At 46.0% G+C, this 24,527-nt stretch overlaps 1 protein-coding gene across 1 annotated transcript; it reads right to left on the bottom strand.

The window, feature by feature from the left end:
- Positions 1–18,504: 18,504 nt before the first annotated feature.
- Positions 18,505–20,064, bottom strand: HOXC12 (homeobox C12). Its single transcript, XM_063359276.1, has 2 exons — positions 19,500–20,064; positions 18,505–18,743 (listed from the first exon to the last, which is right to left on the bottom strand). The coding sequence occupies exons 1-2, from the start codon at positions 20,062–20,064 to the stop codon at positions 18,505–18,507; spliced, it is 804 nt and encodes a 267-aa protein (XP_063215346.1).
- Positions 20,065–24,527: the final 4,463 nt, after the last annotated feature.

The following is a 24,527-nucleotide window of genomic DNA, read 5'->3' as shown; positions in this document are numbered from 1 at the left end:
AGCATTCACAGCAGAACAAGTACAAGGGGTGGCTTGTGAACTTGCTGCTTTTTTTTTTTTCCTTGCCTCTTTTTTTTTTTTTTTTTTTTTTTCTTTCCTCCTTTCCTCCTCTCCCCTCCTCTCCTTCCTATTCGGATTCTGCTTGCTGCTTTTCAGCAGGGTTTGGAGACGGGGTGGGGGCGATTCGGGCTGGGGAAGGGGGGTGGGGGGGAGAGAGGGAGGGTCTTACGGGCTCGAGCGGTGTTTTTCCACCCTTTTTTATTTTTTTTAAATATTTTAATTACGCTGATTATTATAATTTATTATCGTGGCTATTTCTATCCTTAGACGTGTTCCTGAATAGGCTGTAGGTAGCTCAATAAAATCGCTGGAGACGCAGAAGTAAGTTTTCCAACATTTCTCCAAACCTTCCTGCAGGCGGGAATGCCCAGCTCTTCCTACAGCTGGGCTGCTAAATTATAAGTAAATCTCTATCTATCTCTCTATCTGGGAGTGAGGGGGTTGGTGCTAATTAACAAGCTTCTAACATACGCTAATTATGTTGATCTCTATGTGCACATCAACTATACATCAACCAAGTTGGCATGCTTTATGGCGAATATACCATTTAGGCAATGACAGCGTGCGGGGGGATCGTGTAAAGTTTCCAACTTTAAAGTTAAAGCAGGCCTGGCTTAATGACTTTTGATATCGAATTAGCGATATATCAAGGAATAGAACAAATGAATTAAGTCAATGTCTAATAAATATTCGAAAACCTCCTTTAATGTTCGGTTAAATATTTATTACGTAAGAGTGGCATATTGAATATTTAATGCAATTGTTTATTGTCAATCAATGAATGTACTTTCAGCGATACCCTCATCATTTATTCTTCCAGCTGAATTAAAAAAGATATTCTTATTAAAGTCATTCGTCTTCTATCCCTTGCTCCGGGAGCCTCCTCTTTCTCCGTCCTTCCGCATTTTCATACGAAAAAACCAGGGATGCCGAGGTGCTGCCAGATATTTTCCGAGTTTTGCAAAGAATTATTAAAAAATAGCTGGGGGGAAAAAAAAATATTAAAATTCTCTTCTGCAAAGGTGCACCTGAAGGACGCGTAACTTCCGCGGTCCTAGGCTCCGAGGGGTTATCCCGCCGCCTTTAAATAGTCTTGAAGGAAGAAAATTGCCTGCAACAATTGGGCTCTAATCGGGTTTTCACCTGGATTAAAAATCATCTGCCTGAGGTGGAAAAGATTTCTCTGCCGAACAGAGGTGGCTGCTTCCATCTAGATATGAAAATATTGCAGCGCATCCCCCCTTTTTTGTCCTTTTTCTTTACAAGATGCCACTTAGGCATTCCCTTGAATGCCCCCCCTTAAATTATCACTTTTAAAACACACAGTAAAAGGAAGAATAAATAAAAATATTGACTTGTCCACACCTAAACCCGAACTAAACTCCATCATGGGATCTATTTGGTGGTGGGCTGAATACACCGAACAAAAGTAACGCACCAGGAGAGAGGGAGACGCTTTTGGAGAGAGGATCTTGTCAAACCGAGTTGCAGCCAATTCACACCGCAAGAAGGAAAAAAGGCAAATCTCAGCATTTAAAGCACTGAGCCTTTAGGAGCAGAAAAAGCCTCGACGGCTGCCGTGTTTTCGCTTTGCTCCCCGAAAATAAATAAAAAAAAAAAGCATAAATTCGCCCGAAAATAACCAATTCACGAACAAGGAGCGTCAGAGGGTCCCAGCCCAGCTCCGGGATGTTCCCCTTGGTGCTGAGCATCCCTGGGCAGCTCCTTTTGCACTTCGCTCTTCTCTATTTAATTTTATTTAATTTGCTAACCCCCAACCTGCTCTTTGCATTTTAACCAGGGGGGTTGTTTCATTCCTAGGCGAGACGTAGAGAAACGAGGAGGAAAACGCACCTCGGGCAACCGGACGGGGGTTGTAGCCTCTGCTAAAAATATAAATATCCCGCAATTCTGCAGCAATGCAAGAAAAAAAAAAAAAGAGGGAGAAAAAAGTTGATTTTCATGGAAGAAAACAGCCTCGCAAGTGCGTACCTTGCAGCCGAACAGGGAGCAAAGGATTTCAAGATGCCTGAGCAAAAAAAATACAGTGGGTATTTCAGCAGAGCTTTCCAAATTATAGGGCTTGTCCGGCGGTGTGCTCGGATTTTTATCTATTCGGCGGTGTGCTCGGATTTTTATCTATTTATTAGGAAATCTCGAAGGGAAACATGGCGGCTTCACATGCTCTTCCTCACTTTGAGCCTTCTTCATCCCCCTCATGCAACAACGCACTCCCGATCATTCATTCTCATTAATTTCTGGTGGGTGTGTGTGTCGTGTCCCCCCCCCCTCCCTTTCTCTAGCTTTGTATTTTCTATTTCAAAAGCCGTTCTCATAAAACCCTTTTTATAAGGGATCGGGGCGTGTGAGTCTCTCTGAATGCGGGTGTGTGGAGATAGAGATATACACACATATAAATGTGTCTGTAATCCCAAAATGAGCTGTGTTTTCCTCTCTAATGCACTGTTTGGCTGATGACTATATGTATATATATTCATCATATATATATATATATATATATGGCCAAGAACTCTGGCTGCAGAGACGGATTTCTTCAGGTTTGTAATCTGCCCTATTTTATGACTTGGACGTCGTTTTGGGCAAAACTTTTAATTAAAGTGTCAGCGATCTTTTAACTTGGCTTTTTATGGACCAATATTAATACTAACTACAAACTAATAATGTTAAGCTATTGTTTATGAGCGTAATTATTTTTTTTTTCCCCCAATTCCCTCCTGTTTGCAACCTGCGTGGAGGATCTTCTCCCTCCGATTAAAAGAGGAAAGGCTCTAAAATATCCATTTTTTGTTCTGTTTATTCCAATCCTGATTCCATAGGAAGGCTGTAGGCACGAAGCTTTGCATCCAGGGAAGGAATTAGAGCGTGTTGTTGAAAAAAAAACAACACCCAAAAAGCTTCTTAAACCCCAAACAAAGCCCATACACCCCCCCAAAAGCCCCCTAACACAACAGCAAACAAGAAAAATCCGTGTGGCATAAAACCCGCCGTCTCTCCTCTAGGTGCGTGAATAATTTATTGCTCTTCGTAGGTAAATACATCTAAACCGAGCCCTGGTGTCGTTTTGGTTTTTAAACCCAGTTTAAAGGATGGGATTTGCCTGCTTCCTGCAAGGAAGGAGAGAAGAGGCAGCTGTGGAGTCACAGCACTTGAATTTGACCACCAAAGTGACCACCATAAAACGGAATGAGGGCTGGCGGCTCGCATTCCTTTTGGTTGCCCTTAAAAAAAAAAAAAAAAAAAAAAAAGGAAAAAAAAAAACTTTAAGGCATAGCCTAAAAGCATCCAGAGCGTTTCAACCTCTTCATTTTATTTTTTTTTGGAAAACCTGCTTCATTTCCCAGCGAATGGGAAAGGTTAGAGCGTGGAGGGGGGAAATTAAAGAAAAAAGCTGTATTTTTGCTCTTTAAAGGGGAAAAAAACCCACATCTAGGGGAACCTGAGGAGGGGGGAGGTAAGGTCTGATTTTGTTGATTTTGATATCACTGTGTCTATAAGATGAAACTGCCCCGTCTTGAAGATGTTTTTCCCACCTTTATTTAGTTATTTCTCAGGCAGAGGGAAGGAAAAGGAGGCGGCAGCACCGAGCTCATCGCTCCTTGTGCCTCTTCTGCAATTAAATATATATATAAGTACCCAGCTTTATCCTGGCATCTCAGCCGGAGACTTCTCTCTACTCAAATTGCCCAGCAGAAAAAGGAAAATGCAAGGAGAAAAAGAATTCCAAGCCACCCCCCTCTTTGCTCCGGAGTCCGCACTCATTTGCCTGATATAATGCAAACACTTAACACATTTAACAGCGTTTTCAGCAGGCGAATAGGCTCAAGGCTTGTAAGATGTGTTTTGTGTTACTAACATGAATTTTAAGGGGATGTTAGAGGCATTTCGTGACCAAAAAACATTGTAGCAATTGTACCAAAATCAAAAACTTGGAGTTGTGAAAGTTGGCTTTAGCTGATCTGTGTAAACATCTGAAGTTATATTTTGATTTAGGTTAATCCTGTACTTGAACTCTTCTCAATAAATCATTCCTCTTTTTTTTTTTCTTTTTTCCCGCCCAGTGGGGAGAGAAGATATTATTTTTTTCTCCTTCGCCCCCCAAGCTGGAGTTCTCTGAACGCAATGTAAATTCGTTAGCAGCCTCCCACCTTCGGCCAAAACCTTTTTTGTAAGTATTGCCATAAAGAAGCCTTTGTCCGAGCCCGTACAGTAGGGAAACTACCAACTGGGGGGTGGAAAAGGGGAGTGAAGGGGGGAGAAGAAAAGAAAAAAAAATAGAAGATAATAGATTTTATATCAACCCGGCTTAGCACGTTACCCACTGCTACTTACTGTGCTCTCAAGATATCGGATGCGTTATTTAGACCCTGAATCTTTCCCTATTTCAGCCAGTTGATCAGAGTTTGCTTTGTCTCCTGATTATTTTTTTGGGGGGGGGGCGGGGAAGGAGTTTTTCCAACCTACATGGCTAACCTGTGCCCACAAAGGCATTCTGAGGGGGTGCAAGAAGCACTTCTTTAGCAGCTGCACCTCCCGGCAGCTGCAGAGATGGGCTTTGCTTTTGCTAAATAGGCTCCAACTTCTGATGTCTAATGACTTTGGCCTATCAGATGTTCTCAAAGTGATTTTTCCCTCCCTTCCACGACGGGACTACAATTACTTCCTCAGATGGACTTCAAAAAAAAAAAAAAAAAAAATCCAAGAGAAAGAGGAAACTCAGGCCAGTAAACAGATTACTAGACACCGCGTATGTGTACAGGAAATCTGAAGGGAGAGACAATAGCTACAAGTGGGAAGCGCTTGGAAAATATTATTGTCCCCAAATGGCAAAGATAAATTTAATTGGAGGGATGCCAGGCTGCGAAAGAAAACTATATAAGCTGTGAACAATTCAAAGGGGAAAAAAATGACTTAGATCTCTCTAGACCTGAGCTGCAAGTTCAAAATCATGTGGACTTAATCAAGATAAAAGCAGATTGAACTATGCTTCCCAACCGCAGGCAAGGCTGGGACTGTCTGGGATAAAAATGTGCGGCGGGTGTCGGATTCAAATAGGAGTGATGCCGAAGAGGCGTTAAGAAGAGTTGGGCTTAATAATAACCAATATAACCAACGCTTGGCCGGTCGGCCTTCCCACTAATTTTAATTTTCTCATCAAGCCCCGGGTCCTTCCCCGCCTTATCCACAGCTGAGGCCGGGGGAATAGCAACGCCTGCGTGTTTCCATCTATTTATTTACTTTCTTTTCCTCTGCACAGCTCAGTTGCGGGGAGCTGCTGAAGCATGTGAAAAGGCGAGGTTTGGGGAATTCGAGTAAAACTTCACAGCGTGCTAAAGCCGCTCCTCGGGCCGCTGCGAAATTCAGCCCAGAGGAGGCAGGAAACCCAGAGGAGCTCGTTAAGCAACACCTATTTCTATTCCACAGCCGCCTCCTCTTTCTCCCCTCTCCGCTCCAAACCTCTAAAAATCCTTATTTAAACACAAAGGAAGACATATAAAACACACCCAACCTTAAAAAAAAAAAAAGTTCCTTTATTCGCCAGACATTCCCTCTTGATAACTTTAGCAGCGCCACGAAAATGTGTAAAACTGTGTAAAAAGTCGGAAATTGTGGCGGGGGAAATGTGTTTTCTGTTGGGTAACCCATTTATTAGGAAAATAGCCCCGAAATGCAAAGTTCAGTATAGAAGGTGGGCGGCTAATCCTCCCCAGCCTTATTAAAACCGCACACACGTTTGCATGCGTGGTATTTAATCCTTAAATACTCAGGAAATCATTTCCAAGTATACTTTGGCTCCCGCGTGCCCCCCTTTTTTTTTTTTTTTTATATATATTTTTCCCCCAACAGATGTATTTCCTAGCACCTAGATGTATTTCCCTTCGATAACCATTGATCAAAGGCGAACCTCAACAGTTTATGGGGATAAACTTCAATAATTCGCAATTGAGGGCGCGACGGCGCTGGGCTCTCTCTTCCATCCCCGCATTAATCAGAATAAAATGAAGCAAAATCCTTCAGCTGCTTCACGGGGTGACATTTTCCAAACGTATAGCCAGCTTTTGGAAGATAAATGCTGCCGGCGGAGGAGCGGGAGGTAAAAAATGCCTGTCTCCCCTTCTCCATCTACCTATGGAGCTAATGTATATATATACCTGCCTTTCCATATGCCTTTCGCCTAGAAAATATGCCCCCCGCATCCATCTCTTCTTGTCGGTTGGAGAAGCAGAGGAATTGGGGCACAGAAATCTCTTTTAAAGAAGTTGGTTTACTCTATGCAGAATAAAAAAATGATATTCGCATCTTTACCTTCACCGGGGATGAGCATTTTGTTGGTGCCATACTCAGTTGAAATGAGTATATATGTAAATTAATGTAGCCGGAGTTCTCCTTTAATAAGGTACCGGCTTTAAAATACCTCATGTATTGAGAGCAGATAAATTATGAATTAAAAACCTGTCCAATAATCGGACTCTTATCTAATCCCTCCTTCTGCTCCCTCCGTGTATCTTTCTTTCTTTCTTTCTTTCTTTCTTTCTTTCTTTCTTTCTTTCTTTCTTTCTTTCTTTCTTTCTTTCTTTCTTTCTTTCTTTCTTTCTTTCTTTCTTTCTTTCTTTCTTTCTTTCTTTCTTTCTTTCTTTCTTTCTTTCTTTCTTTCTTTCTTTCTTTCTTTCTTTCTTTCTTTCTTTCTTTCTTTCTTTCTTTCTTTCTCTCTTTCTCTCTTTCTCTCTTTCTTTCTCTCTCTCTTTCTCTCTTTCTCTCTTTCTTTCTCTCTTTCTTTCTCTCTTTCTTTCTCTCTTTCTCTCTTTCTCTCTTTCTCTTTCTCTTTCTCTCTTTCTCTTTCTTTCTCTCTCTCTCTTTCTTTCTCTTTCTTTCTTTCTTTCTTTCTTTCTTTCTTTCTTTCTTTCTTTCTGTCTCCTTCCTTCCTTCCTTCTTTCCTTCTCTCTTTCTTCCTCTCTTTCTCTCACTCTTTCTTTCTCTCGCTCTTTCTCTCTCTCTCTTTCTTTCTTTCTCTCTTTCTCTCTTAGAAAATTGGGACTCTGCAGCGCGGGCAACTCTGAGCAGAAATAGTAAGTTATTTGCTCTTACACCATAAATACGCATAGATCTTTATTCATTGCTGTATTACACCCATATATGCATTCTGATTGAATATTTCTATGGATTTCCGTCCCGCAGAGCATAGAGTTGCTTAAATAACTCTATAATTTTCTCTTCGTATTAAATGAAGTCAAGTATATGCAAAATTGGCTTCTCCATTACACTAAATCTCCTTCCAACCTTTTCAGCTCTGGGTATTCGACACAGTTATTTCTTTTATCCTTGGAGTAGACCCTAAGGCAGAGATTTAATACTTTTTTTTTTTTTCTCGCGAAAGTGGAAAATAAAGCAAAGTGGAGCCTTTTTTTCCTCCTCTCGGTGTTTTTGGGGGCCGCGGGGAGCCGGGCCGTGCGGGGAAGCCGGGCTGCGGCACCGGGCGATGCTCGGTCCCCTCGCAGGGTTACGGGGCTGCTCAGACGGTCATTGTCACATCTAGGTCACATCTCCGTGACCGGAGGGGGGGACCCCATCGCCCCCTACCAAAGATCTGCCTGTTAGAAGAGAAAGAAAGAGCAAAAAAAAACCCTGAAAAAGGGAAATATCCACATTTTCAGGGGTGTCGTCCTCCCTGCGGGCGCGGCTCGGCACCGGCAGCCCCCGCCGCTCGCAGGGGGGGTGTGGGATTTGGCAATTTGGGGTTCAGGGTGGGGGGACAGTGGGGTACAAAGGCACAAACTCAGTCGTGGCGACAGTCCCCTCCCGACCAATCTTTTGCCTCTTTCTGCCCTTTTCCCACGGCCCAGGCGCGGTGGGTTTGGGCGATTTCGCCGTTTCGGGTGCGTTGAGTTGCCTTCTCTTAGTTTTTTGGGGTTTTTTTTAGGTCCCCCCCTCCCCATTTTTTTTTTTTTTTTTTTTTTCTGGAATTCAAAGGTTCGGGGTGAAACCAGCGCCGGGTGGGGTGAGGAGAAAAGGAGGCAGGGGAAGGACAGCACCACGTATTTGCAAGGCAAGAGGTAAAGGGTTTTATCCACCCCCGCTAGAAGCCGACCCCCCTTTTCACCCCTTTCCCTGGGTTATTACTTATTTGTTATTAACCCTTTCCCCCCCTCTCTGCTCCCCCCCGCCCCCCCCCCGGACCAGCCCCTGCTCAGGCCTTTTCCAGGAGTCAAATACCAGCAGAAAGCAGCTTTGCCTACGCATTAAAATCCACATTATTTGACTCAATTTACCGAGCGCAGACAGCAGACGAGCTTGGCTCAACCCCAAATATCTCCTACACCCACCCTAATCCCCCCTCCCCCGACTTTTATTTAATGATTACCCCGCTATGCCCAATTTTTCCCCTCTTTGAGACAAAAAAATCCTGCCCTTCTCCCTCCCTCCACCCCCCTTTTTTTTTTCTTTCTTTCTGCCTCTCTCCTTACCGAGCGAACTTCATTGTTTTCTGGAGGAAATGGTAATGTTCAGACATTAAACCTTAATTGGGCTTTTCTTTATGATGTTTAATTTCCTCCACGGCAGACGGGTTTGCATCTTGCTGGGAAAAGAGGAGGGGGAAAAAAAAAAAAAAAACAGAAAAAAAAAAAAAACGAAGAAGAAAAAGGAGAAGGGGGGAAAGGCCTTGTCTGAAGTCTGCAGTCCAGCTTGGGGCGGGGGAGGGAAAGGATGAAAAAAAATCAGGATTTGGAGAAAAAGGCTCCATAAAAGCACACCCCCCCTATCCTTTGTTATTTCAGCACTTGGCTCATCTCTCTGCCCCTCAGCGGAGGTGCGGGGGGGGGATGGAAAAAAGGGGGTTTTTAATAAAAATCAGGGTTGCGGCATTGAGCGGGCAGGTCGCCGGCAATGGCATTGCCCGCGGGGCCGCGGCGGAGCGGCGCGGACGGGCCGCGGAGGGGAGGCTGGAGGCTTAACTTGACCTTCACTTTGCGAGGGGCGGCCCCCGCCCACCCAGACGGGCGGCTCCGACGGCTCCTCCCGCGGAGGGCAGCGCAGCGCGGGCAACCCTCCGCGGCCGCGGAGGCGGAGGAAGAATAAAATCACGTAAAATAAAATATAATATGGGTTTTGTGTGTGGGTGTGTGTGTGAGAGGGTGAGTTCGAGGCAGCTCCTGTCCCGGAGCCCCCCCAAAAATCAAAAGTTGCAAAATGTATCTGCAATCTTGGAGGGACGGGGGCGGGGGGGTGTGTGTGTGTGTGTGTGAAGACAAGTTTATCCGCTGCCTAAAAGAAAATCTCATTTTAGTCAAGCAGACCCTCTCGCCTCGCCGAGAAATCCCCTTTCACCCCACCGCACCCCCATTCCCACAACCCGCCCCCACCCGGCCTTAGGGGCACCGAAAAATCCCACAGCACATTTTTATTTTTTTCCCCGACCACCTTCCCCCCCCCCCCCCGAAATCCCCAAAATCCCTTTTCCCCTATTAAAAAAATAAAGGGGGGGGGACAACGCGGAACCGCGGCAGCCAACGCGGCTCCTCTTTGCAAATAGGTATTTTCTTTAGCCACATTCGGGAAAGGAAAAAAAAAGGAAAAAGAAAAAAGAAAAAAAATAAATCCATGGTAGAGCCATTTCATTGGGTTAGGGGGATTTTTTTTTTTAAAGTTTGAGGAGAGGTTCCTCGGACTTTGATGAATGCATTTTGGGGGGAAAAAAAAAAATAAAAATGAAGTGGTTGTGCAGATGTGTAACTTTGTCGGTGTTCACCCGCCTTTGTGTCTGTCTGGGGGGAGAGACAGATGCTTTATTTCACAGTCTCTCTATAAAGAGATAATTATATATCTAGTTATCCACCGGAGCAATAAATACTCTTCATCCACAATTACAGATGAAGATGGTTGGTTTAAATACCCATAAAGTCAATGTTTGGGCTCTGGCTGGAAGTTGAAAATGTGGGAATTTTTTTTTTTTTTTTTGTGGGGGGTGGGGGGGTGGAGATGAGGTGTAAAGAACCACAGCGGGGGAAACTCCAAAGGAAAAGCCCTGTGGTCCCGCCAGAACCACCCCCCCCCCCCCAAAATCAGCACAACTGGCTAAAAAAAAAAAAAAAAAAATCTCAATATTGCTTTAGGTGTCCCCCCCCTGGCCATGGGTGCGATGAGTTGTCAGTCCTTGGCTGGGCGGGGGGGACACGGTCCTGCCTTGCTCCCCAGTTCCACACCGGGGCTCCGCACTGGGCTCTCCACTCCACGGGGGTGTTCACCTACAACCAACTCCCCCCGCCCCCCGAATTTATCCCCCCAGATCCCCGCAAAACCCCACGGGCTTTATTTTTCAGCCGAGAAAAAAAAAAAACCCTGGCCCACACCATCTATGAAAACACAACATTATAGGTTATTTCTGCCTTAAAATATTTTGATTTGAGGTATGTACGGCCTTTTTATTTTCCCCTTTTCCTTTCCCCCCCCCCCCCTTCATTTTACCGGACGTGAAGCCCGGCCCGACATTCCTCATTGCTACCTTGGGTCTCACACTGTACTTTTCCATACCTAATTTTTTAAATGCTTTCTCCTTTAGCAGCGTCTCGGTCTCACCTCATAATAGTTTACTGGTTAATCATAAAAATAAAATGAATTTCCACACTCTCTGTAATTATCGACACTTCTCCACCCGACGTGTAGGTTTGGGAGGCACAGGAGTGTACTGGCTGCAAAAATGAATATTAATACGCTTTCCCTTTGAAATAAATTAATTTTGGCAAACGCTTTTATAATGAGATATCCTGATGGTTTATATGTTTTCTGTGGCGGTGTTTGGCTAACCCAAGCCTAAAATTAAAGCACAAACCCTCTTAAAAAATTACAGGTAGATTTTTAACGCGGATTTGAGGCACATGCTCTCATATTCCAGCCAGACCAAAACACGGGCTAAATCTGATTTACTCTGACTGCGGGAGATATAAGATTTCTGCATTTTTCTGGTACCAGAAAAGCATAGGGAAATAATATTTACATTTCCTCACTGACAAAAGCAGGCAAAATACTTTATTTTCCAAAATAGTCATTTTTTTTAAACCTGGAATAGGGAGAAGAGAGAGCCCCCCTTCCCTTGAGTGGCAGAGAAGCATAGTTAATAGGAGATTTATTGGGGTGCGAGGGGAGCGTATCTTTATTTCCTATTTGAGCAACACGAAAATAAAGTCACTTAATGAAGTCTGACGCTAAAAAAAAAAAAAAAAAAAAAAAGAAAGAGTTTGTGGAGAGTCAACAAGACGCAGCCATTAGAAAATCCGCGCAATTTAGCCGCAGTAAGGAGTACAAGCCGACTGATCTTTTTATCTTTCTTATCCTTTTCATCTTTATTATCACTCTTGTTAACAACACCAATGAGACTGGATACATATATCTCCTTTAAATGCAGTCATCCATGGAGCCATTGTAGTTGCTAGCTACAGATATATTAATTAATTTATTCTCTCAACAGTAAAATATTGCTGTGTCTACTTGCTACCTACCAAGCAATAAAAAAGAGGCTTCCCCCCCCCTCCTTCTGCACTTCATTAGGCTTTACCTATAAGTTTCCATTTGAAATGATTTGCTTAAAACTAATTACTTGCGATGTACTTCATTTTCCTCTCGCAGGGTCTGGAAGGTTTCAAAGTGGGGTGGGTGGCCATATGCTGATAAATGCTGCTAATTATTCCCACTCTGTGTTTATTTTATATTTATGAACCCCCCACTCGGAACCAAACCAAGGCATTCTTCGGCAAGAACGCACTGGCATATTAATGATAAGGGGGCGGGGGGGGGGACACATGTGGCTGAAAACAGTCCCTATAATAGCACGGGGGAGGAAAGCAAACAGTTAATATATCACGGAATTAGCCAAAAGGACGGAGCCTGAGCCACACACAGACCGGGAGAAGGAAATCCAGTCATTCTTCTGGCTTTAATGGGAATTATTATATTTATTGTTAATTGCTGTAATACTTTAAGCTGCAAGCCCTGTAAAATGCAGCTGCGAGGGGGTACTTTGCTTTTGTCTGGTTTTGGGGGGACTTCGAGGGGTGGGTTGAGGCAGGAATGCCAAATATTTCCACGCATGGACACGGGAATCTCTAAAATGCTGGAGTGAAGCCCAAATCCTTATTGCGCTTATGAGTCCCAGGTCTCCCGTGTGGAACGCCACCAGCACCCACCGCCTCACCCCTAGGGCAATTAAAGGTGCCCCCCCCCAACCTCTCGCCTCCATCAACCTCCCCCCACGGCACCCACCCTCTTTTCACCTCTTTCTGCAGCTCCTTTTTGGCCAGGTCCGAAGGGGCTGGAGCGCAGACAAAGCCCACGCACACCCGCGGCCACCTATACGCGCCCGCAGCCTATAGCGCTCCCTGCTATATAGGCTACGCCTTTATTTTTTATTTTGGGGGGCGTATAGGAAGGCAAAAAAAAAAAAAAAAAGAAGACTTTCCAGGTCCCTCCCCTCCAGGCAAAAGCAGCAACCTGGGTGTCGGCAGCGTGGCCGAGTTTATTTTCTCCTACACTTTTAATTCTTCCTAGTTTTCCTCCTAAACCGCCTCTGGGGCCGCCTGGGTTGGGGTGTGAAAACCCCGATTTGGCTGAGGAAAAAAAAAAAAAGCGCCTTGTGAGAAAACGAGGGGAGGGAGAAACTCATTTTGACTTTCTTGACCCGATTTTCGGTGTCGCTCGTGGATTGTTTGATTCAACTTTGCTTAAAGCGGCTCTTAATGGCTTTGAAATGAGCTGAGCGTTAAGTCGGGTCGGGTTTTGCAGGGGGGGTTCGAAGAAACCAGATATTTCTTCAGCACAAAGGTATCAAGAACATATCTCCTGGCTCAGGAAAAAAAATACCCCTTTTGTATTCCCGCTTTACGCATTCTATTTCCTATATGGAGCATACGCTGAAAGTACCGAAACAGGAATAAATCCCCCAAATTGACCCTCACGCATTAATATTCTCTACGATTTTTGCAGTAGCTGTGAAATAGCACCTCGGTCTTTGTCATTAACGGTAGAAATATTCCTCGCAATTAAAGAGATGAGGGTTTTCTCCCCTCGCTAAGGAATTCATTTTAAAGCCGGAGCAATGAAATACGCTGCTGAATAAAAGAAACCGGCCCAGAAATAATACAGATTTTATGGCGAAGCAACAATTTGTTCTATCCGCTCTCTGGTAATAAATAAGTTTTATCTATTTTCGCGGGTGTTCGAATGTCTTTGAAATCCAACTATTCCTGTTCAAGGTGAACCGCCTTACAATATATACAATTTATGTCACCCTATAGCACTCAGACCTGTTAGGCGTAATTCCTCCCCCTGCCCGTTTTCCTGCCAGATTGGTGCAGGGACATAGAAAGAAGGAAATAAAAGTGGACAAAAGTCTAACTTGAGTTCGCTTGTACAGCATACGTGTACGCACATTCTCCCGGAGGAGGAGAAACAGAGGGGAAGTGTGCGCACCCGTGTTTAAAAAATAATAATAATAGAAAAAAAAGCAAAAAAAATGTAACTACTGGGGGAAAAAACGTGAATTTTCACGCCGTAGACACCCCAAGTCCTGCGGATTTCCCCCACTGCCGCTTCTTCATATCCCAAAGCCTAAATCTCTCTGAATGAGCGGTTGGGGTTTGCTGTAGGAAGGAAGAAGCAGAAACGGGGCCCATTCCTATAGAAATGTTTGCTTTCCTCCTTCCTCCTTCTCCTGTCCAAATCAAGCAGCTTCTGAAAAAAAAAAAAAATTAAACTGCTCAGGACTGGATTCTTGTAATTTTGGAAGACCCCAAGGGCACCCGTCCTTTGTTGGGGAATCCTGCCTGAGGAAGCCGGGAAAAAATATATTAATTTATCATAATCGCGTTCTTTTCGCAGAAAAAAATCAACTCTAGCGGGCTGAGGCTCGGGTCGGTGGCTCCCTGGGCGCCCAAACTGGAGGGTGGGCTAAACTGGGGGTTACTGGGCTTGGGGCTGGATAGGGCCAGGGCCGGGGGAAGGATCAGTAAATTTGCTGTAGACCACACCATGGTTTCCTTTGGCATTTCTTTAATAAAACCCCCTTATCGATCTTCTAAAAGCTTTTTTTTTTTTTTTTTTTGCTGCCTCGGCGAAGAGTATGGCATCTCCCCCGAAAGGAAAAAGCAGAGAATCCATTATATATAAATACCCGCTTGGAGAGAGATCGAGGAAATACATAATCTAATTTATTTAAATTGGCCTGACGGGGTGATTTTTTTCCCTCTTGTTAAATGAATTTGCCGCGAATTTACGCCGAAGAAACGCAATAACGCTGGTCCTAATAACCATAACCATAACAATAAGCATCAACATGCCCGAATCTAAACCCAGTCTAATATATTTCCAATTTAAGAGCTGCGCTTTCACGTCTCATTCCCATCTTAAAGCCGTCCCCAGGATTTCTTGGCCGTTCCTTCGGTATCCATAAGGAAATCCATCCCTGTAGCATTTCCCATACGTACATAGGGGCGGTGGGAGCCCCTTGGGCTGGGAGCTGCTTCCAGGAGAGGTCTAGTCCCCCTGTACCCTCACCAGAGACAAAAGAATCCCAATTAGCCCATATTCAAGCTTCTTTACCAAAAAAAAAAAAAAAGCCAAAAAAAAAGCACCTCGGTTGAGTTTTGCTTCCCATTAATGCTACGCGCACGAGCATAATTCTCATTAAACCAGCAATTTGGAGATTAACTTATGCTTCTTGTTTCCCCAGGATTTTTCTAATTATATTTAGAGCGACGCAGCAAGCGATATTTCTCTCCTTTTACAACGCATTTTACACATTCATTTAATTACTTTTTTTTTTTTTTTTTTTTTTTTTTTTACCAAAAGATGATCTACAAGCCACAGAAGGCAAGGCTGGCCAATATATATTTTTTTTTTTTTGTTCCTCTTTTATTAACCTTGCAAGTTAATACTGATTTTAAATAGCAAACAGTAAATCACCAAGTAGATGTTTGGGCAATTTTATTTATTATCAAGAAATCACATAATAATACATTATTTTTTTTTATTATTATTATTATTATTATTGTGAAGCGACTTTTTACATGACTATATAAAGCCAGAACGTGCTATAACAGACATTTGCATAGACCCTACATAGAATAGCTTGAGGTAAGAAACATTACATATGAACTCTACCGCGAAGGATGCATATTAACAACCGCGAGAACCTAGACTAAGGGGTACAAGCCGAAAAAACGATGCCACGAACACGGAGAACAAACACAGAACAAACAGAAATCCCACCGAGCCGCCTTTTTAAAGCAATCTGGAAGAGAATATTGCATATATTTTCATTTTCTTCGGCATTTTCTCTAGGGGTTGCTGCTGGTGTCTTGGCCTTTGTGTTGGGGAGGACGGTGGGGTTTTGGTGTGGGTTTTTGTTGTTTTTTGTGTTGTTTTTTTTTTTTTTCGGGGGGTAGAAGTGCCCCTCGGTGGGTGAAGAATAACGAAACGGATTGATTTGTTTTTTGGGGATGGTGGGATTGAAATCCAACACAGCATTTCTGACATCCCACCGTAACTCACCCTCATTTCTGCCTTCCTCAGACTCCAGCCTCCATCCCCACCGCTGCCTCCGTGCCGGGGATGGGGGCGGGGGGGTTGAGATTGGGGGGAGGCGATTGGGAGCTCAGTTCAGCAAAACCTGGGTGGATTTGGTCCTTTTTCCCGTGGAATTACAACCCCCCCGCCCCCGATCCCCACGACACTGCACAGCCCGAAGTCACCATCCGCGGAACCAGCTCAGCCCCGCGACGCGGCGGCAAAGGTGCTCTGAAAACACCCAAAGCCACAATCAACGCCCCCCCCAAATCTCCCCCCCCCCCCCCGAATCTTCCCACCCCGCAAAAATCTCCCTTCCCCTCCCGCCAAAAATCTCCCCGAGACATTGCATTCCTCCACATCGCCCTCCTCTTTTAATTGCACATGGTGGAGCCGGAGCATCTACAGCTCCATCTCTATATACGTGTGTTTTAACACATCCTAGGCTTTATTGCACAGCATCGCGACAGGCGATACCCTCCGCGACGGCTCTTCTGTGTGGGAGGAGGGGGCAAAAGGGGACCCTGGCCCAGAAGGAGGAGATGAAGGGGGGGGTGTCTTTTCTTTGCAAAAACCGGCGGAAGGAAATAAAGCTGTGACATTTCCCGTGTTGGGAATTTTAATTTTTTTTTTTTTTTTTTAAAGAAGTTGGGGGGAAATAAGGAGAAGCAGCCGGGGAAGGGATAGGGATGGAGGGAGGAGGGTCTGCTGGATGATCCTGCAGGAATAAAACCGAAGGAAAAGGCTCCTTTCAGCCCAGGGAGGCATTTTTTTTTTTTTTTTAAGGAGTCGGCTCCATCCTTTGCAGCTCGTAAATAAAAGCATTCCTCGGCGCTGCTGGTCATGACCATGAACGCGGGGAAGCGGGAGCACGTGGTGAGCATCCAGACTTCCCAGAAAACGCTGCTTTGCCATAAAATTAATCCCCCCTCCGATATAAAACGAATGGAGCAAAGCGCGGCGTGGCAAAGCACCGGGCTGCAGCACCGCCGCCCCCCTCTCCCCCTTCAACCTGAATTAAAAATTCCTCTTTTTGCCCCCATTTTATCCTGAATTACAAATTCCTGTGCAGGCAAAGCTCCCCAGGGCCCTAAACCTGCTGCTCCCCCCGTTTTACCCTCCCCTTCTCCCGGCCTCGCTTCTCCCCGACCTAAATGTGCCTTAAAACACAGACCTGACGGGGAATCGCGAAAATTGGTGGGTTTTCTCCATGAAATCCCAGCACATGTACAAAGAAAACGCGCCGCATCCTACCAGGCCCCTCTCTACTGCCCTGAAAGGGAAAAAGCCAGGCAGGATTTTAGGGAGCCAACCCCCCCACACTCCACACACACCCCCCCACCCCGTGCCCCAAAGAGACAAGTCCTATCAGGAATTTTTAAGGAGGTAAAGAAAACATCGCCCTTGCTAAAAACCTGCAGGTTTTTTTACCTGGTGCTCAGCTGGGAAAGGGAGACGTGGATGGATGAGATATATTTCCTTAAGAAATCCCCAAACCCACAGTTTTTATAATTGAGAAAATAGCACCCAGGCGACAAAGCGCATCATCCGAGTTGTCCCAGGGAAGGAGAGATGCCACTCGCTCCGGCTCCAACAGGCGGTTATCACCGGAGGGTACAAAAAAGAAGGAATTTTTCTACCTATTTTCCTACGTTGTCATCAATAAACACAGCAAAACAGCATCCATGCTCCGTCAGTAGAGCTGTTCCAAAGAAACATCGTTTTTGTTTAAGAGGAAGGATAGGATTTTGGGGTAGTGCAGGGAAACGCTGTGAATTTCGAGAGGGGAAAAAAAATCAACCTCCGAAAGGCTCAGTTTACGTGGAAGGAAATTCAGATTATTTTTTCCTGGGAGGGTTTTCTAGGGGGGGTGTGTGTGCGTGTGTGCGCGTTTTTCCTTCTCCTTGTGACATTCTGGCGTTGAGGACAACACCACCGCCTGCAGCAAAGCCTCGTATCTATAGGGACATAGTGTGATACATACCTCATTTATTATATAGCTATATACCATATACACCGGATATATACACAGTCTTTGTCTCTCGCCTCTTCCTAGAGATCCTGATTAAGCCTAGAGATCCTGATTCAACCTAGAGATCCTGATTAGCCGCAAACCCTCAATTTAGACTGAGAAAAAACACATTTTGAGTCACACCGTGCACTGAAAAGAAGCATCTTCCATAAGGATGCGGGGCAGGTCCTTTAAGACAACATTCCGCATTCCCTTCCCCCCCTTTTTTCTTTTTTTTCCCTAATCCTTTTTTTTTTTGCTGTTTACTCCTCCCGCCTTCCCACTAAACACCAAACCAGCCCTAAACCCAGCGTGGCAGCCCAGGAGAAGGTCCAGGATCCACCCTCAGCACCCTCAACCCCGGTCTCGCCGTCAACCGAAGCCGGGCGGAGGTGGAAGCGGGGGCGGGGGCGGGGGTGGGGGGGTGGGAGCGGGACCGGCGGCCCCCGACGGCCCCGACGGTGCCCGGCGCTGCACGGAAACCCTACCTGTGCTGCTGGCAAAGGAAAAGCCGCTAAAGTCGCACTCAAAACCTCCCCTTCAGCCCGCCGAGCATCTCTGGCAGCCGTCTGTACCCCCGCGGTCCCGGTGGAGAAGATGCATTATTATTATTTTATTATTATTATTTTCTCTCGCTGTCGGGTTTCATATTTTAAGGGAAACTGGTTATTTATTAATATTCTTTCTTTATTCATTGATTTCTGGGAAGGGAGGGGTGGGGGGGATTAAGGGTGGTCAGGTAGAGTCCCGGGAGCTCGGGTGAACGCTAGACAGTCTATGTGGGATTTTTTTTTTTTGTTGGTTGTATTATTATTATTATTATTATTATCTTTTTAATACCCGACACGGACGCTTCTAAAACTTTAAAAGAAAGAAAGGGCTTGCTCTCTCAGGAGGAGTCTTTTCTTTTTCATACGCCGGTTCTGGAACCAGATCTTCACCTGCTGGTCGCTCAGGTTTAATCGGTCTGAGAGCTCCCTCCTTCTTTGGCGAGTAATGAATTCATTGACCATAAACTCCCCTTCCAGCTCTGCCAGCTGCAGCTTGGAATAGGGTTTTCGTTTTTTCCGGGACCGTGTGTGCATCGGGTACCAAGGAGCACCTGGCAAAGGGGGAGCGAGAGTTGAGCACTTGGCAAGGAAAAAAAAAAACAACCCCCAACCCCCCCCCCTTTAAAAAAAGAAAAGGGGGCACCCGCAGCACCCTCTTCTGCACCTCCCCGCTGTCCCCCCGCTGTGGGGGCTTAGGGATGCTCCCAGCTGTCTCCCAGGATGATGCGTAGGGCGGGCACAGGAGGAAGAGGAAGGGGAAGGTAGGGGAGCGTTATAACCGGTGCACGGAGCAAAGGACGCGCAGGGAGCGGGCGACAAGCCCGGGACCCCCCTCGGGAATGGCTCCGGCCCCGCTAGCAGGGAGAAACCTGCACCCCTTTGCCATCTTTGAAGGCTGTGGTGTTTTTTTAAGCATCCCCCCTCCCTTTCCCCCCCTTCCCTTAGGTAGACACACCTCTGCGATGTCCCCAAAAAGCCGCCCGGTCGCTCCGCCAGCCCTCCGCGCCGCGCAGGGATGCGCAACCACCACCCGACTCTCTCGCTCTCTCGCTCTCTCTCTCTCTTTTTTTTTTTTTTATGGGATATTTACATGTTTATAGCCTTTTCTTTTAAAAGAAGCACCACCTAATAAAACATTAGGGATTTCGGTGCTACCCCTAGTGGTCTCAGCACACATAGACACGCCGCTGAGCCCATGAATTACACCACGAAGGAGCCCCAAGCCGGCAAGTTTCCAAGCAAACCCCCCCTTCCCCTCCTCAAAAACGGCCCCGAGACCTCCCCAAACCCTTTATCCCGGGTCTTACCACCGGTGCCTAAAGTGCTGCCTTGATTCAGGGGGGACACCAAAGCCCCCGCTTCTCCGGTCGTGCCTTTATTCCCTTCATTGAGCAAGGACGAGCTGGAGTCTGACTCCAAGGACTGGCAGGACGGAGGGTCGTGGGGCACCGCCTCGCCGCTGGGATAGTCATATTTGCTGAAATTGCCCCCCATGCCATTGGGGAGGCCGGATTCGAGGGGCAGCAAAGCACTGTCCCTGCCCCTCTCCTCCCTCTTGAGCCCGCTGGTTTCCGAGCAAGTTTCCCGGTAATAACATTTGCTTTCCTCCACCCGGGCGAGGTCGCAGGCTCGACCGAAGGAAGGGTTAATGGAGACGGGGCTGCCCAGGTAGGGTTGAGGGTACCCGTTGCAGGGTTCCGAGGATGCCCAGGGCAAGGAGCAGACGTTATCCCGTCGGGGGTAAGAGAGGGAAGGCAAACCGGGCAGCTGCCCTCCGGAGGCACGGAAATTTGGGAAGTAGAAGGTGTCTCCCGTGTGGATGTTCACCAGAGGTCCCACAAAGCCGGGATTAAGGAGGTTGTGCTCGCCCATTTCCGCGGGCCTGACCGAAAGCTTCTACTTTATTGCTATCTGACATTAAACATAGTTAAACCGACGGCTCGGCCCCATTGGTCCGGGGGGGTCACGTGAGCCCCAAATTGCGCTGGAAGCGGGGGGGGGGGGGGCCCTCCCCTCCCCTGGCAGCCGAGACAAAACACAACAGCAAGTTCCGCCTTTTTACGCCTTTTCTTCCCCCCCCCCCCGGCCTTCTTCACCCCCCCCCCCAATCATAAAAAATCATAAAAAATCCCATAAAGCATTTTATTAAAAAAAAAAAAAGGCAATGGCTCCCAGCGCTGGCTTGAGAATCGCGAAGCGCCCTAAAATGTCATATTTAGCATAAAATAATCGATAGGCGCGGGTTTTGCCCCAAAACCGCTGCGCGCCCCTCCCCCGGCAACACTTCGGGGCCCGCCACCACCCGCAAAAGCGAGGCTGGTTCTCATTAATTAGCTCCTTTATTAACTAAAACAGTTCGAATTTACAATATCTCCCCAATAAATTACTATTAGATATTGTGTCATATAAAGTTTACGGGCTTTTTAAGGAGACGAATGATGGTGCCCGCAACAGGCTCATATTTACGCGCGGTGGGATGGGAGAGTTGGAGGCTATTTGCGACCTTTTCTACTCTTTTTTTAATGTTATTATTACCATTTTTCCCCCCCCACTCCTTTCCGACTAGGTGGCTTTGTCGTGGGCTGGGGAAATGCAGCTTCTTCCCAGGCTCTTGCCACTCTCTCAAGAAGGGATGGAAGATTTTTTTTAATAATCCTCAATTGCTTTTATTAATGATCTGTGTCGAATAAAGCAGCCAGAAGAACACGACTATATACAGCCTTAATTTACCCGGTATATATTCCATATGCACCAAGGCGCGCGCACGTATAGAATAAATGTTCAAATCTCATTTCTTTTGCTTGGTTTCTGGGAAAGAATAAGAATTAGAGTCTTCCCCCCTCCCCCGCCCCCAGTTTCTTTGCTCCCCACCCCTGGAAACAGAGGTACACGCAGACACTCACACACGGAGCTGGTTCCTCGCCACCTTATAGCAATATATTCTGCCCTCGTAACACCACAGAGCTCTTCTTCCCTCCCACCCATCGTCTTCTCCTGGTCATACTGAAAAGAGCTGCTGCAAAGGAATACAAGGCATGAAAAAAAAAATCAATATTGGCTTCTTTCAGTGCAAAATAACCGCCTTGAGGAAGAAAAAAATGCTGGGAAAGGTGCATCGTATGGAAACCGGGAACACGCAAAGGGTGTTTTATTTAGATTTTTTTTTTCCTGGGGCGGTTTTTTCCTCTTCCTTTTTTCTTTTTTCTTTTTTTTTTTTTTCTTTTTTCCTTACTTCTTCCCTCCCCCTTTTTATTTTTTAAGAAAGCAAAATGCCCACCCCGTTTGCTGGATTTTTGCATGGCTTTGCATTCCTCTCTGCCTTAAGCAACTCCCCAGCGCTCCCCTTGCCAGGTTGACTCTGCAAAGTACCGTAAATATTCCTGTAGAGGTAAAACCGCTGCGCGGGGGCGGAGGCGCTCCGCGGAGGCTGAGCCGGGCGGGTGCAGCCGCACCTCCCCAACTGCTGCCTTCCCAGCCAGCAACCAACCTCCCTCACCGATATTTTGGATATTTCTCAAGCGTAACATCAATTCCCCCCCCCTTCCATCCGCCTCATCTGGCAAAAACACTGGGGCTTCATCTTAAACCCCTATCCCAGCCCTGCAAGAAAAATCAGGTGCCGATAAAATAACTCATTTAGGTGCCTTTTCCCTCTTCCATGGACAGCTCCCGAAGGTGGAAAACCTATTTTCTATATTTCCCAACCCTTTTTCTCCCTGGCACATCTATGGATACGCTACATCCATCCCTCGCAGAGATACGTGCATACCTTCCTAGGCAGAAATACGACTACTAGAAATATTTTTGCTAGAATGAAAGTTTAGCCCTTTTTTTTTTTTTTTTTAAACCTTGCCAAGGAATTTTTCTCCCTGCAGGTACAAGTGCAAAAGAAGCCGCTTGCAATTTCTCCAAGAGTTGTCTTCTCGCTGCTGCAGAAGAAGCGCTCGCAACGCTGGGCAAGCGTGGGGAGGAATAGTTTATATAAAAAATGAGCACGTGATCCCCGGAGGTTGCCATCTGAATTGGCTTTGTTTGCTGCTTTTTTCTTTTCTTTTTTTTTTTTCTTTTTTAAAAGAAAAACCCTCCCTCTACCTTGCTCTTTTCTTTGGAAAATTCCCCATATAAGACGTGCCCGGGTGCTGCACGGCTTTGTTCTCCACCGGACCTCGGAAAAGTACATTTTTGCTTCAGAGGAGTCTCCGGGTATTTGGGGCTTTTCCTCTTTATTCAATTTGATTTTTTTGCCGGGCACGAAGAAAAAGAAAATGAATACAAATTCACTTTTACCCTCAAGGAAACATGCGGGCAAGCGGCTGCAGGGCTGAGCTGCGGAGCAAGTGAACCACAAACTCCTGCGTGGAGGGATAATGTCAGCATGGGCATCGCAGCAAGGGAGAGGGAGGAAAGCACCCCCGCTTCCTTTATTTATTCTATTTTTTTTTTCTTTTTTAAGAGCTGGGAGACGCTACAGCCGTGCTCAGAAATACATTAAGCGGCGCACGGCGCGGAGGGTCCCTCCCTGCTCTTGGTGGCCTTGAGTGGGGCTCCCCAGCTCAGCGCTGCTCCTGCTGCAGGCAGGTCCAAGGGAAGGAAAAATATATAGATGTATGTAAAAAAAAAAAAGAAAAAAAATCCTAAGGGCTCTTAAGCAAAGCTGCCGCCTTTCCCTGGGAATTTCTTCCCCATTAAAAATGCATTTCCCGGTTCAGGTTGAGCGCTCGCTTGGGCTTTTCTAAGCGGTGCTTAAACACGAAAGCCTGAGCCGAGTCCTCCTGTTTTGGGACACTGGTACCGCTGCTTTAGGCAGCCTCCTCCGCTCACATCCCACCCCCAGCGTCAAAAATATATCCCCTTTTCTACCTCATATTGCTTTCAACAACCCACCTTTTTTTTTTTTCCACCCTCCCCCCAAAATAGCTGCCCAGCCCAGCAAAAAAAAAAATAAAACAAATTAAATCTCTGAGTCTTTCCTCTTTTTCAGGACTCCCAGTTTTCAGGTAGAGAGACCTTTTCGACGCAGATATTTAATAATCCTCGGGGAGGGTTATATATATATATATATTTTTTTTATTTTTTTGTTCCCCACCTCCAGAAGTTACACCAGCAGTTTTCGGGAAATGCTGGTGGGAAGAAGCAGGGAAAACTCCCTGCCCATAGGAGCTGGGAAAAAAACCCAACCAAACAGCTCCCGATAAAAAAAAAAAAAAAGAAAAAAAAAAGAAAAAAAAAAAGAGGGAGAGAAAAAGACGCTGGAAAAGCAAGATTGTCTCAGTTCAAGGTCACTGTCTAGTGTAGTGAATAGGATCGACATCTTATGCTAATGACTGTCTCGGATGAGCATCACTCACTGCCCGGGGAAAACAACCCCAAGTTCTGAGTTGCATTTCGGTGCTTTGCTCTTTCCGCCCCCCCCCGCCCTGTTTTGGGGGATTCATCCCTGCGCTCCTCCTCTTCCCTTTTTTTACGCCATCGCAACCCCTCTCCCCCAAGCATGAGATATAAAATTTCCCCGTCCCCTCCTCCCGCATTTCATCTCTCCCCTGCGCAGCCCGCGGGGCTGAGCTCGGCTGGCGGCTCCCCCTTGAACAGGCTCTTTCTCCCCTACCCTGCCAGCCTCCCCTCTTCAAGATATATATAAAAAAATAATAATAAAAATAAACCCCATTAAAACAGCCCCAGCGTGATGGCCCCAGCAAAATATTTACGTTTCGGATGGGAAGGATTTAGACCCACTTTCAGTTTTCTCCCAGAAATTTAACCCTAATCGGGAAAAAAAAAAAAAAAAAAAAAAAAAAAAAAAAGAGCCTGCAACATATAGATTGCATCTTTCTGCCTGGAAAAGGGGGGCGGGAGGGAAGCGAATTAAAAGGTCTCCTTGTGCGTGTGGAGGTTGGAAAAACAGATCCCGTCATGGCTCAGCGTTTCTGCTCAAGTGAGTTTCCCCCCCAAATTGGGTGGGAGTTGTAAGGAGTTGCGGTGACTGGAACAAGAAGTTAGCTGCCAGGGTCAAAAAGGAAGTATTTAGAATAAATATATAGATACATGACACGGGGAATAAAATAGAGACAGGCTTTGGAAAGCCCACAGAACTGTTATTTCGGGGTAGCTATATATCATTGAAACCTGCCCCGGCCCCTTTTTCTGATGCGGAAAATGCACGTCTATAGGCACCTTATAGATATATAAGTGTACAAGACAACTTCTATGTGTCTATATAAGAGGGTAGTAAAATGGAATACGTAGGAGCCCGGGGGGGGGGGGGGGGCAAAAAAAAAAATTAACATGGAAAAGTGGTAAATGGATGCGAATAAAAATGTCTACGACACTTCAGCTCA

Source organism: Chroicocephalus ridibundus, chromosome 24 (genome assembly GCF_963924245.1).
Source record: "Chroicocephalus ridibundus chromosome 24, bChrRid1.1, whole genome shotgun sequence".
Lineage (NCBI taxonomy): Eukaryota > Metazoa > Chordata > Aves > Charadriiformes > Laridae > Chroicocephalus > Chroicocephalus ridibundus.
The sequence above is the reverse complement of the archived record's forward strand: the minus strand, read 5'-3'. Positions and strand labels throughout refer to the sequence as shown.

Bases quoted from the DNA above. Each gene is read 5' to 3' on its own strand.
- HOXC12 (XM_063359276.1), bottom strand. From the start codon at position 20,064: ATGGGCGAGCACAACCTCCTTAATCCCGGCTTTGTGGGACCTCTGGTG. The intron at 18,744-19,499 runs GTAAGACCCGGG...CCCCTTTGCCAG, and splicing joins CAGCACTTTAGGCACCGGTG to GTGCTCCTTGGTACCCGATG.